Source organism: Cuculus canorus, chromosome 8, assembly GCF_017976375.1.
Source record: "Cuculus canorus isolate bCucCan1 chromosome 8, bCucCan1.pri, whole genome shotgun sequence".
Classification (NCBI taxonomy): Eukaryota; Metazoa; Chordata; class Aves; order Cuculiformes; family Cuculidae; genus Cuculus; species Cuculus canorus.
In genome coordinates this window covers 11131476-11146401 of record NC_071408.1, presented here as the reverse complement: position 1 = coordinate 11146401, position 14926 = coordinate 11131476, and the positions used below count along the sequence as shown (strand labels likewise).

The 14926-nt window shown below is 40.4% G+C and overlaps 1 protein-coding gene across 1 annotated transcript in view; it reads left to right on the top strand.

Moving 5' to 3' along the window:
* The window catches only part of CFH (complement factor H), a 34993-nt gene that overhangs the window by 6952 nt on the left and 13115 nt on the right, over nt 1-14926 (top strand). The window contains exons 5-12 of the mRNA XM_054073013.1: nt 294-488; nt 2850-3020; nt 3434-3613; nt 4816-5016; nt 8870-9049; nt 10676-10852; nt 11897-12076; nt 12230-12403. Of these exons, the coding sequence (XP_053928988.1) occupies nt 294-488; nt 2850-3020; nt 3434-3613; nt 4816-5016; nt 8870-9049; nt 10676-10852; nt 11897-12076; nt 12230-12403 (1458 nt within the window). The remainder of the gene's footprint in view (nt 1-293; nt 489-2849; nt 3021-3433; nt 3614-4815; nt 5017-8869; nt 9050-10675; nt 10853-11896; nt 12077-12229; nt 12404-14926) is intronic.

Sequence of the window (14926 nt, the reverse complement as noted above, 5' to 3'; positions counted from 1 at the left end):
AGCCTTTAAGGGCAGAGAAGAGGATGATGAGAGCTAGTCTGCAAGCTTCTTCCTATGTCAGTCTGTCTTTTTGCCTAGGGTTTTGTATTATATCTGTTGCAAATGATACCTGAATACATAACAAGAGTGTATATTTTTAAAATGTGTAAGGAAATTGCAGTGAGTTTTCTGTATTTTAACCTTTTTGTATGACAATTTATTTAACAGAGTAGACCTCAAAATGGCTGGTTTTTTCCTCTCCTTTCCTTTTGTTTGTTTTGTTTGTTTTGTTTGTTGTTGTTTTTATTTTTCAGTGGCAAAGTGTTTACCTGTACAAGCACCAGAAAATGGAAGAATAATTGTGACTGGTGCATTTGAGCTAGGACAAGAATATTCTTTTGGCCAGGTCATACATTTTGAATGTAAGGCAAAATACAGGCTTATTGGATCTAAAGAAATAATTTGCTCTTCTAATGGAAAATGGAGTAGTGATGTACCTCAGTGCCAAGGTAAAAAGAACACTATTTACTATGTGTGATTAAGAAGTTTTATTATCACAGACTTCTAAGGACTGGTTACTATATGGAAACTACAAAGCTTTCGTTTTGTTCTGCAGCAATTAAGTATAGTTTATCTCTAAACAATCTCCTTTACATATATGCAGAAGTAGGACAGAAAGACAAATCGAAGAATATTGAGTACTAATATAGTCATAGTGGACCATCTACATTTTCACAACAAGCTGTATGTTTTGCCAGGATGCATTCAGTTTCTTTGAAATTAGCCTGAGTATATCAATCACTTCACTGTTGACTTAACCAAAGTAATTACAAACAGTTTTGAATTTATGCGAACCAAGTTTAAAAAACAAGTATGATTTTAATTCACTCGTGTTCTTAGGGTATATAAAAAACCCAAAAAAAATCATGATGGAGTTCTCTTTCTTCAGACTAATGTGTTTTGACAAGTTAGAAGGTTAATTCATGTTTAGTTTTTCACAGAACCACAGAATCACTAAATAGGTGAGGTTTGAAGGGACCTCTGAAGGACTCAAAGCAGTCAGCTAGGGCAAGTCACTCAAGACCACGTCTAGTTGATTTTTTAACATCTCTAAGGACTGAGACTCCATAGCCTTTCTGGTAACCCATTCCAGTGTTTGACCACTCTTAAGTAAAGATGTTTTTTCTTACCTTTAAGTGGTATTTCCTGTATTTCAATTTGTAGCCATTGCTTCCCATCTTGTCACTGACTGTCAATGAAGGGTCTAGCTCCATCGTTTTTTTTCTGCCTGCCCCACCACAGTTAGGAATGTATACATATAAATAAGCTCCTCTTTCTCTGCCCGTGCCTTCTTAGACTCACTAAGCCTCTTTTTATTATGTTTCTTCCAATTCCTTAGTTGTCTTTATGTCCCTTCAGTAGATATGCTCCAGCATGTACATGTCTTTCCTGTATTGAGGAGATCAGACTTGGACACAGCACTCCAGATGTGGCCTGACCAGTGCTGAATAAAGGGGAAGGATCACCTTTTTTGACTTGCTGGCAACATTCTTCTGAATAGAGTCCAGGATGCTGTTTTGTTTGTTTGCTGCAAAGGCACATCGCCGGCCTCTGTTCAACTTGTCCATCAGAACTGCCAAGTTTTTTTCTGCAAAACTACTTTCAGGCAATTGACCCCACCCTGTCCTGCCTGTAGCTTGTACTGGTGGATAAGATTATTCCTTCCATTTTGTGAATAGAGATTATATAGGATTGGATTGTCAGTATTTAAGAATGAATCCCAGGAGGCTTACAGTAGCGACTGCTGTTGAATATTCAGTTCATCAAGTTTTTAGATTATGTGTGTATTATCTGATTGGGAAGTATGCATTTAGAAGAACAAAGTACGTATGTCAGGATGTCAGATACATGCAATTTTTTTTTGCAATTTCAGTGCTGCATTTTGCTGCTTTAAAGCCCCCTTTTATTATAATTTGAGTAGCATGAAGTGGAATTAAACACATGCTTTTAACATTTGCAGAATATAATGAATTTTTTTAAACAGTCACAGTTACACTGAGCTCTTTTTCATCCTAAATACACAGTAAATCCAGAAAAAGAGAATTCTTTGTGTCCTGCTCTGTGGCCTAAAAAACAAAGCCTTGAATATTTTCTGACTTTATGAACACAGTTTTTGGAAACTCCAAGATCTCAATGGTTTTATTGAGACTATCAGGCCACATCTGGAGTGCTGTGTCCAAGTCTGATCTCCTCAATACAGGAAAGACATGTGCATATTGGAACATATCCACTGAAGGGATGTGAAGGCAATTAAGGAATTGGAAGAAACATAATAAAAAGAGGCTTAGTGAGTCTAGAGAAAATTTTATATTGGCAAGGAGTTGGGGATGCTGAGGTTCTTCTGCAGATAGTGAGATGTTCAAGTGTGAGTTTTCCAGATAGCTGAATTAATTTTTCAAGTTGATGCCATGATTTAACTAGTCATCTGCTATGAGAGGCTTTAATTTTACTGAAAATTACAAGGCAATGAAATTATCTGAAAAATTGAAAACCCTAAATTTCAGCTAGCCTGTTTATTTCAGAATGTCCCCTACCTTATACTTATACTGAGATCCCTTAAAATCCAAAGCAAAGCATGGAAATCCACCTCATAAACCAATTTGCTATGGATGCTCTGTTACACCACTCCTTTCTACATGGCACCCAAAATCAGTTTATTTAAGCGTTCTCAAATATGTTTCAAGCAGTTTCTAAATGCAAATGTTTTTGTGAAGTCAAATTAATAAAGCCTAATTTTTTGCCCAATACACCTTTATTCTCAGAAAATAAAAATAAATAAAAGATATGAATTTTGTCTTTCTCAATTTCAGAGATTATCTGTGATGTGCCAAAAATTGAGCATGGATATGTACGTTCTCCAAAAAAGTCTTACAAAGGTTCTGAACAACTACTGTTTGGCTGTGATGAGGGATACGGATATCGTGAAAGTGCAAATGTACAATGTACTGAATCGGGATGGAATCCAACACCCTACTGTACTGGTTAGCCTAGCCTAAAGTTATTTTCCACGTTTGTTGTGTTTGGAAGTAAATTCTGGTATTAGTAATGAGAAAAGTTTTGTAACAAAAGAAATCCATCCACATGTGGCCAATATCCCATGAAGATGTTGAAGGATGGAGTGTTTAAGGGATGAGACAACTGGATAGGAGTTTTCCATGGAAAGCAGTAGCAAAACCAGCTAATTCAGTCCTTTCTTACTTGAGTTTAGTTAAATAGATATATAAAACAATTGCTCCCAAGAGTGGGAGAGATATGTAACCTTTTCTTTGCACTAAGAAAAATCTTTTTAACAGTTGCATGCAGTTATGGTCAATATACTATGAGAATAAGAATTTATGCAACAAAAATAAACGTATTATTCTAATTTGCTGCCTATTTTTCTCTTTTTGTTTAGAAATCGTATGCTCTGCTCCAAGAATTCCCAATGGGAGCTTTAGACCTGAAAAAGGGAGATACGTAGCAGGTGATATAATTACAATACAGTGTCATCCTGGATATCATTTTAAAACACTGACTGGCAAAACCACAGCTGAATGCACCAAGAATGGCTGGGTGCCTGACCCAGGATGTGTCCGTAAGTAGCTCTCCTGAATGAACCCAAGATGTAGAGTTGATAGAAATATCTCCATCAAAGAGAGGTCAAGAGAAAAACTTAAGCGTGAGAAATGAGAGTAGCTTATTCATTGTGTTTCTTCATGATGTAAAGCTTAATTTGATGATTTAGAAAAATCATCTATAGAAACAATGGTTTAATCTACATATACATTATGTCTATAAACAAAGCTGTTATCTGTTATCATATTTGTGAAAGTATGTGTTAAAAAATGCCATAGTCAACTCCCTGTTGGAAATATTTGTGGTCGACCTGAGGAGTAGTAGATCTTTGGCCACTGAAAACAAAAGAAAAACCTAGAAAATAAGATGTGAGAGAAACCCTGATGAAATCAGCCTTGTAAATGAACCTTTGGATGATTTGAACTATTCCAAAAAAGTGCACTGTTAGTATCTGGATAATTTTTTTCTCTATCTATGCGTGGTTTCTAAAATTCAGGTATCACTCTGAGACCACCTCACTCGTTACTGAGCGGTTTGTCCAGTGGGTGATCTCCCCTGTATGTAGGCTCTAGGTCAGAGCACTTCAGGAGGAATCTGCCTGCTATGGCAAAGCAAGAGATCCTAGGTAAATTTCTGGGAATCTGCTCCTTCTCTCTTTGGCTTCTTCCTGAAAAGGGTCAGTTCTTTTGAGGAACTGAGAGAACAAAAGAAAACTCTTATAGTTTTAAAATAAAAATGAGAAAAGCTGGAAAAAGTTTTTGGTGCAAGATCCCAAAAATTACAAATGTAAGCAGTGATGAGAGTCATCTCAATTTTAAGAGTCCACAGTTCAGTTGCTATATCTGAACAAGCTGTCTGGGCTTCCATTATGGTCAGTATAGAAAATGTAGTTGAGACACTCTACAGAAACACTGTCATCTCACTATAGAATACTTATATTTGGTCTCATGAATCAGCCTTTGTCATTCACTGTGACTATTGACTGGAATTTCTGTTGGTTGCAATGGAGATAGAGAGAACCAGCATAGGTACAGGTAATGCCGAAGATGCCAGAAACAGAGCGCAGTTGTACCTGCACTCCTTGACATCTGCCAAGGTGTGCAGTTCTGATTCTGTCAGTTTCAAAAAACAGTCAGATGATGAAGCTGAAGCTGAATTAATTGTGTCTTGAGCTTTTTGTCATCATGTATTGATATTGTCGCTGTTAAATTCTGTTTCAAGAGAAACCATGTGACTACCCAGTCATAGAAAATGGCAGGTTAAGTGGAAGTCTGGAGTACTACAGAAACCACTACTTTCCAATGAGATTTGGGCAGTATGCTCTTTACCGCTGCAATACGGGTTATTCATCTCCAAAAGGAGAAAACTGGGTTGAAATTATCTGTTCTGAAATGGGCTGGACGCCAGAGCCAAAATGCCTCAGTAAGTACATTTGCATTATATGCTCAATTCTGTTGTAATTATCAAAGGTCTGTGCAGCAGACATTGTGCCAACGCAGCACAAGATGGAAGAAAGAAGAGTTTGGTAAGGTAGAACTACTTTAGTTGACACCTGGGACTGCACCCAGACAGTCATCCTATCTGCAGAGCTCAAATTGTCTACTGGTAAGTTACAATCGGAAATGCGTAAGGTGGAAACGATATATTGAACTATAGAATATAGGTTTAAAGCAGTGAGCTGAGGCCTCCTCTCTTAACATACATCTCATCACAGTAAAGTTCCTAATTACCAGTAGGGCTTGGAAGTGTATTGTAAAAGGTTAATCTTTCTCTGTTGCCCTCAGTGGAGTGGTGCTTGGTGCAGGAAATGAGTGGAGTCCTGCCTGAAGGAAAGGGCAGGCTATTCAAGTAACACAGCTATAGCATTCATTCACAGAATCACAGAATCACAGAATCACAGAATCACAGAATCACAAGGTTGGAAAGGACCCATTGGATCATCGAGTCCAACCGTTCCTAACACTCCCTAAACCATGTCCCTAAGTACTTCATCCACCCGTTCCTTAAACACCTCCAGGGAAGGCGACTCGACCACCTCCCTGGGCAGCCTGTTCCAGTACCCAATGACTCTTACTGTGAAGAATTTTTTTCTGATATCCAACCTGAACCTCCCCTGACGGAGCTTCAGGCCATTCCCTCTAGTCCTGTCCCCTGTCACTTGGGAGAAGAGGCCAGCTCCCTCCTCTCCTCAACCTCCTTTCAGGTAGTTGTAGAGAGTAATAAGGTCTCCCCTCAGCCTCCTCTTCTCAAGGCTAAACAACCTCAGCTCTCTCAGCCGCTCCTCATAAGACTTGTTCTCCAGCCCCCTCACCAGCTTTGTTGCTCTTCTCTGGACACGCTCCAGAGCCTCAACATCCTTCTTGTGGTGAGGGGCCCAGAACTGAACACAGTATTCGAGGTGCGGTCTCACCAGTGCCTGTTCCCTTTTCTGTGCTGCAAATGACATAGGCATCACATTATTTCCAATGGCTGAGCCTGTTGCTCTTTTAGTTCCATTCCTCAATACTGACCCAAGTTACCCCTCTCTGGGAGCATCTCAGGATGTCTCCCCCAAGGCAAGTGGAACAGATTTCTTCCTAACACATCCAACTTCTCATGTGCTAAAGGCCAAATACAGGCTCCAATGCATTAAAAGAATCACCACACTGTAGCTGAAAGGCTCAGGAGAAACCTCAGGGGAGATGTCCAATGGGTGAACAACAAGCAGCATGCTGCCGAGTAAGCATTCTTCTAAACAGCAAGTTCCCTGGTGCTTAAGGAAAAGGTTAAAAATGCATTAAGCTCTTCTCTTTCTCAAAGTCATGAGGTTTTAACTCTGCAACAACTCCACAGGCTCACATGCTGCAGCACATCTCTCCTCTCGACTCCATTTTTTAATGATGGAGAGGTACAAGCTATTTAAAACCAGAATGCACGAAACTTCTCTCTCACCAATGCTGCTGACGCCCCTCAAGGTGGCAGGAGGCTCCGGCACAATCATTTGAGCTGAGCTTCATGATGCAGATCCTGACAGGAGAGCGCCCTGCTTCCCCAGGGGTTACTGTCAGCCTCATGTCTGGTTCTCTCAGGCTGATCCAAGCTCTGCACTGCCTGGGCTGGAAACACTGCAGCAGCTTGCAGTTCATTTATTTTTTTTTAAACCTACGCAACCAAAAGAGAGCAAGGAGGTTTTTCTATTGCACATAGTACTTTGAATTGCTGAAATGCCCTTTTAATTTTTTAACCTATCAGACTCCAAAAAAATAACAGAAACCTTTAAAATAAGTGCTACTTTTACTTTTCCGATGTAATGAAATCATTTTCATATTCTTGAATATCACAGGATCCAGCACGTATGACATAATGTAAGATGGTTATGTCGGGAGTGTTAAATAAGAAGAAATGTCGCCCTTGAATTCTTTTGCCAGACATAGGTAGGAATAAAAGGCAAGGAGGCTGTGGCCTCATCAGCAAAAGAAAATAAAACAAAAAACCCAATAATTTACTGAGTTATATCTTGCAAGGCTGAGCCCCTGTGCTCCCCTATCTGCCCCACTGAAGATCTGGGCAGCATCCACTTATGGCAACAGCTAAACAGGACACAGTCTTTGCTTAGATATAATAAATACTCCCAAGACACAGCAGAGCTCACAACGGAGGGATCTTTAAGCCTCAGCCCTTGCTTCCGCAGGTAAAGACAGTACTGAGTGCAATTTAGTTTTTCCTAAATCTCTGCCCAAAAGACTCCCAGACCTTTCAGCCTCCACAGAATTATAACGAACGTGCTTGAGTAACTATGACTTGATTATCAGTAAAGTGAGGCCTTGCTCCCCGCTCCCTCTTGAAAAAATTGTCACACAGATATCTCTCAGGTTCCTCCCCAGCCATTACACCTCATTTTATATAAAAATTAACTATAAAGCTGAGGATGTGGGTGAGAGGAATGTGATGCCCCCGAATTGTTTTTCATGTTCTGGCTTGCACAGGTCCTTGGTGCCCATTCCCACAGGTGTTGCTGCAGGGAACAGGCTCTTCTGCAAGCGCTGGAAGCACCACCTGGGGTTACCAGCCAGCACAGAAGAGACTGGCCTGGGAGCTGCTGGTTTACTTTCTTGGCAAGCCAAGAGAGGCTGCCTGTTTATGCCTGATCACAAGATCTACTCTTGCACATTTCTCTCCACCTCCGCATTTCCACCCCCTTATTAGTAACGCCATTACCCAGAATTTCTAAAAATGAGACAAAGTTAAAGCACTCCTCCTTCTGTGCAGCTTGCTCCCTTCTCTTCCCCACCCAAACTGATTTTTCTCTCTCAAACTGGCAGCTGCTTATGATACAGTAGCAGGGAGAGGAAGCAGCGCCACATGGTACCTGGCTGAGCAGGCGCCCATCCAGGGCAAGGTCAGGCCTCAGGATCTGATTCCAGCCGAGTTACAGAATTATTTCACCAACCCAATGCTAACACTGAGTTAAAGGACTGTCCCTTGCAGGATGACAGCACGTACCCGACTTCTACATCTTGGTTGCTGAGGGTCAGTTTGAGTAGACAGGACCTTAAATGCGTAAAAAGCAACTCCTCCAGCTCTCAGTTGGTTAGGTAGCAGAAAAGAAGTCACATACTCTTCCCTTCACACACCCTCAGTCTTACCACTACACTCTCTTAATGCCTTCCATCTGCCCTGATAGAAGCAGTGAATGAGATAATTTGCTCAAGCTTAGATTATTTCCAAGGTAGGAGTTAACAAAATACAAACTTCCCCACAATTATTTTCTGGAATTCCAGTAGCAGATGAGTAAACAACATTTGCCTCCACAGTGGATTCAGCCATCTTCCTTGCGTCTGGGCTTTGCTGTTGCAAAAATCTCTAGAGCTGGTTTGAGAGGCTGATACATTTGCACAGATACAATAAAATCTCCTGGAGGCAAATGCTGAAAATCACTCGGGGCAGACCAACGTTTTAAAGACAGCAGATCAAACCAGAGCTGGTGTACATGATGCTAGATGCACTGAAGTTAGCCACTCTTGCTTATTAGTGCTAGTTAAGCAATTGTTTACTAGGTCAATTCTTAGCACTTTATGCAGTGACTTGCACTCCTGTTCATCTGATCCATTAAACCTTGGGCAGTGAAACAAAACATGCTTTCATTCAGGTTTGAACATGAGTGTCATTTTGGGATAAAAAGATATGGAAAGTGCTAGGAGGAGCTTCTTCAGTAAATGTTTTCCTAAGAATTAATGTACCTCAGTTCTTGCTGTACAAATTACTGTGATTAAATGTATTTACCTTCCTTCTTTAGAAAACTGTGAAGTCAAACACCTGGAAAATGGTTATTTCTTATATAGCCGCAAATATGTTTACAAGGAAGGTGAAAGAGTTAAATATGTATGCAACACTGACTATCAAACTGAACATGAAGATGGGGAAGTCACATGCACAAAGGATGATTGGTCACCTCCTCCAAGATGTATCCGTAAAAGTGAGTGTCATAATTTGTTACGGTTTCTAGCTAAAACCAGTAATACCATCATCACATCACCGACATTAATCTATCCCCACTGCTTAGTAACTCTAAGTTTAGGTGCTCTACACTGAAACACAATGCTGTGATTCTCTCAACTGGCTCATGCAGCTCTCATATCTCATATCTGTATGCTGCTGAGGTCCAGCACTGTACAAATGTGCAGAATGTAAAACTCTAAAATATTCACATGTGGCTAATTCAGATCTCCTAGAATGGAAGCTCTGGGATGGGAGCCATCATCCCATTGTCTTCAGTAGTGAAAACTTCTTAAAAAATAGCTGTGCAGTAATGAAATATACAGTAATCACTTTACGCAGCTTATCTGTACTTCCTTGTCTTCTTTCAGCTTCTTACTATGCCAGCTGATCCTTGTTTCTCTTGCTTCCTTTCCAATTGGCATCAGACTGATAGTGGGGAGGAATAGGAAGACTACCTCTCCTAACTCCGTTTCCAATATTTGCTCCTGACTTCCATAAGCCTGACATTGATAGAATGTCTCACAGGAACTTGAAATACTTTAGGCAACAATTTCATATGGACAAAAGAAATAACTCAACCTAACTTTTCTTAGACTGTTAAAGTATTTATTCAGGAAACAATTCTACCCTGACAGAGGCACCGACCATGGAATGTTTTAGACCACCACCTACTCAGATTTAAACATAGCAAGGAACAAGCAAAATAAAATTTTATGGTTCCTAATGTTACACAATCGTGGGCATTGCTGGCATAAACAACAACAAGTTTTATGTGAAATTTAAACTTCTGAAGATGTTACACAAAAGTATGATTAGCTCTGCTCCCAACATTCCAATACATCCTCCAGTGTTCCTCAAAGTCTTTCTTTTCTGTATCATTTTTACTTGACTCTCTAGTGCACAAATATCGCTATACATTGTAGTGTTAATTTCTTAAAATTTTCTAAATTTTTCTAAAAAAACTCCTTCACAGACTAATTTATTAGTAAAGAATTTAGCATACTACAGAAGTTTTCTTTCAGAATATGAGAACATTAAATACAACCAAGATGACTGATTTTCATCCATTTAGACAGGCTTAAGCAATGTATTTGAAGTGTTGTGAAATCAGTTACAGCATTGGTCCTGTCTGCACTAGTGTTTTAATGTGCAAGAAATTGGCACAAATTTGCTTTAGTCTTGTTGTATGTGCACTTCTCTTTGGTAGAAGATGATACCTGCACACTGTGGTGATATTCAGCATGACCTCACTGACAATATGGACAGAAGGTCCTCTTTATGTGTGCACAGTGCACTGCAAGCCCATGAGTTTCATTTATACTGAAAACAGGTGTGGACATGCAATTTTGGAATCTTGTAGATTGCAGCAGATCAAATCCCTGTCCATCCCTGTTTGTGTTGCATGAGTTGGTAACTGTGAACTTTGACTTTTAACTTTCCACTTGTCCCCCAGGGAGAGAGCTCAATGCACATGTAGAAACTCATGTGCTCTTAGAAATGATCTAAATCCTGCTGCGATTTCGTTTGTTCTTCTTCTTCTTCTTCATATTATAAACCTGTAGTTTAGCAGTGTTTTGGAGGAAATTCTGCCCATCTCTTTCAGAAAAATGCCAGAATATCCGTTTTGACAATGGTTATTTCACCTCGGGAAAGAACACATTTAATTTACAGGAGGAGGTCACCTATCGTTGTCATACTGGCTTTGTAACTGCAGAAGGACAAGAAACAGGAGTGATACAATGTCAAGAGAATGGCTGGACTCCACCTCCAAAGTGCATCAGTGAGTAGCATAAAGGCTTCAGAGCTCCCTATCATTGTCACTGGCAGAGGCATGATGTCCTTTGTATACAATTTTTTTGTCATCTAGATTGGTAGAGTTTTCTCCCCGGCAGGGGGAGAATCAAACAGAGGACTGATCTTCCAGAAATTAACCTTTCTGGGGCTCTAATAAATAAAGAAAGAAAACTTAAAGGAAGTGAGTAAGGAAGTAAAATATCTTCTGTCTCTTAGGTGAGCCATCTTTTTGGCCCTGTAGCATCAAGGTAATAGTAATCACTGAGTACTTTATGCCCAAATTTGCTCTCAGTTCTCCCACCTTTCACGTTTGTGAGGGAAGATTTATGAAGAAATGCCTGTGAACCAAGGGACGCTACCAAGAACTTTCATTGAACGTGGCCAAACTAGAAAAACAGGGTATTCATTATTTAGAAAGATGTTGTCACTATGCATAAAAGGCACTGTGCATGTGTCTGCTCTGGTGTGAAAAAGTACATTTGTGGGGAAAAAAACAGATCAACAAATAAATGCTTCCATACTGTTGTTGCAGTTTTCCTTCCTCTTCTGAACAGGAGTGCAGGAGTGTAAAAGAAGAGACTTAATCTTCCATTGTTATCATACCAAAGCTTGTGATATTGAACAAAGCTGATGTTTTATCTTGTCATTTTATTTCAGACAGCCCTTACCTACGATTTTGCAAATTTTTTTTCTGACCCTCTCGCAAATGTTTTTGGGGAACAGGAATACAAACTGTTTGTTATGACACCAATAATAATAATAATAATATATAGTAGAAGGAAAGGAATTGAATCTAAGGAACAAATATTTATGCTCGATATTACTTCTATGCACGTATTTCTGAGGATTAATGCAGTATATGTTATATGAATATTCTACATTTGATATTCTACATGCATATTCGGCCAATGCAGAACTTGTAATGTATCAAATATATCGAGTAGCTCAGTAGACCAGCACACGCTGAAGCACCTGCAGAAATGATGGTTCCAAAAGACACAAAATGCACTAACTTTGTTTTGCTCTACAGAATCGTGTAAAAAACCTCATTGGGAGATATTGAATTACCATGCAAATAAAACTATGTTCATGCCTGAAGATACAATTGAGTATGCATGCTTGGAGGGATATCAAACTGCAAATAATATGCCAACTGCTACCACAAGGTGTGGCATAAACGGTGAATGGAGTCCAACGCCCCAATGTCTTGGTGAATATTGTTGTGTTTGCTAATCAGTGTAACTCTGTATACACTTTGTGAAGATTTGTCTTTAAGACATTCTTTGATTTTGTTCTAATAATTAGTATTTCATGTGCTTTTTGTAGAGTGTACCCTTTACATTAAAATATTATTCCTTTGTAGCAATAGAATGTGAAATGCTGACATTGCCCAATGGAGATTTTTCTCCCAAGGAGGGTAAATACCGCAATGGAGATGTTGTGAAATTCACCTGTGCAAAAAATTACATGAGAGTGGGACCCGCCTCTACTCAGTGCTATTACTTTGGATGGTTTCCATCACCACCAGTGTGTAAAGGTAAATCTGTTAACTTCATTGTAGTAGGAAATACATGCAAATACATGCAAATCTCCTGAAGACAACTATGGGCACCTTCTATAAGCCAGTCTTGCTCCCAAATACAGTTATCTCATCTTCATCTCTAAAGAGGCAGGAACTAGTCCTCTTTGAAACATTTCATTGTATTTTGTAACTTTCAGTGTTTAACTTTCTGTTAGCTTCAGTTATGCCAGTTGGAGCTCCGCAATGACTGAAAGTGAGCTGATAAACATCTTGTGCAAAATTTTGCCCACGTTATTGACTATGATGTATGAAAAACTATACAGTATTCAAAAAGGCATAAATACTGTGCAATATGACAGCCAGGAGTGATTAATTTGAGTAATGACCTCTCTTATTGTATCTCAAATATCCTGAGTTTTGCCTAACATTGATACCATCCAGATATTGTACCGTATGTTCCTTTTTCTGACCACATGATATTGAAAATAAATGTTTTGGAGGTGGCACAGAGCCACACAAGCAAAGAAACTTATTGAAGGGTTTTCCCTGTGAAATTCCCCCCATAATTAAACCCCCCATAATCCAAGAGGAAGCAGTTAACAACTTGCTATACCATATGTAGACTCACAGGTCTATGGGGCCAGATGGGATCCACTTGAGAGTATTGAGAGAGCTGGCAGAGGAGCTTGCCAGCTTTCCATCATTTATCAGCAGTCCTGGTTAATAGGGGAGGTCCCAGGTGACTGGAGGCTTGCCAATGTGATACCAAACTACAAGAAGGGTGAGAAGGAGGGTCTGGGGAACTATAGGCCTGTCAGGCTGACCTCGGTACCAGGGAAGATTATGTAGTGTTTCATCTTGAATGTGCTTATCAGGCATGTGCAGGACAACCAGGAGACCAGGCCCAGCCAGCAGAGATTCATGATAGGCAGGTCCTGCTTGACAAACCTGATCTACTTCTATGACCAGTTGACCCACCTAAGTGGGTAAGGGAGAGTCTGTGGATGTTATCTACCTGGACTTCAGTAAAGCCTTTGATAATGTCTCCCACAGGATTCTCCTAGATAAGCTGGCAACTCATGGTTTAGACAAGTGTACTTTTTACTGGGTAAAAAACTGACTGGATGGCCAAGCCCAGTGAGTTGTGGTGAGCGGAGCTAAATCTAGTTGGTGGCTGGTCACAAGTGGTGTTCTCCAGGGCTCAGAGCTGGGGCTAGTCTTGTTTAATATCAATGATGAGCAAATTGAGTGCTCCCTCAGTAAGTTTGCAGATGACACCAAATTGGGCAGGAGTGTCGATCTGCTTGAGGGTAGGAAGGTTCTACAGAAGGATCTGGACGGGCTGGGTCAATGGGACAAGTTAAAGTGTATAAGGCTTAACAAGGCCAGGTGCCAGGTCCTGGACTTCAGTCACAATAACCCCATGCAGTATTACAGGCTTGGAGAAGAGTGGCTGGCAAGTTGCTCAGTAGAAAAGGGACGTGGGGCCAGCTGAACATGAGCCTACAGCGTGCCCAGGTGGCCAAGGAAGCCATCTGCATCCTGGCTTGTATCAGAAATGTGGTGGGCAGCAGGACTAGGGGAGTGATCATGCCCTGTATTCAGTGCTAGTGAGGCCACACCTCAAATACTGTGTTCTGATTTGAGCGCTGCAGTACAGAGGATATCCCAGTGGACAGAAACAAAGCTGATGATTGGTCTGGAGCACAAGTGTTATGAAGAGTGACTGAGGGAATAGAGGCTGTTCAGCCTGGAGAAGAGGAGGCTGACGGGAGACCTTATCATTCTTCACAACTACCTGGAGGGAGGTTGTAGTGAAGTGGATGTTGGTCTCTTCGCCCAAGTAACAAGTGACAGGACAAGAGGAAATGGCCTCAAGTTGTACCAGGGGAGATTTAGATTGGATATTAGGAAAAAAATCTTCACTGAAAGAGTGGTCAAGCACTGGAACAGGCTGCCCAAGGAAGTGGTGGATTTACCATCTGTGAAGGTGTTCAAAAACTGTGTGACACTTCAGGACATTATTTAGTAGGCATGATGGTGTTGGGCTCTTAAGTCTTAGAGGTGTTTTCCAACCTTAATGATTCTATGATTCTATGATTACTCAGCTTCATATAGTAGGATGAACAAACTCATGCAGAAGGGAAGATATGTGGCCCTGTTCTTCTCATTCTTTTTAAGACGGGGCACAACTTAGAGGCATCTGAAGAGAGTGTGTTTTGCTGGTCCTATGCCCTCTCATGGGGCAGCTTGAGAGGATGAAGGAATCTCATCTTTCTCATCTCCCTTCCCCATTCAGTCAATTTCTTTGTTGTCTCCTATGCTCTTGTCCTTCTTTTTGCTCGAACACTTTTGCATTTTTAAAAAAGTATATTTCTTATAGTTGGGTCTTTATCTCAAGAACACTTTTAGCTCCCTTTTAACAGGAGCTCTATTCACTCAATCAGAAGCTTATGCTTTCAACATACAGTGCGTCTCACTTGCTGGGCGATTTTCGTAACATAAGTTGGGGTTTTTTTTGTTTTGTTTTTTTTTAAG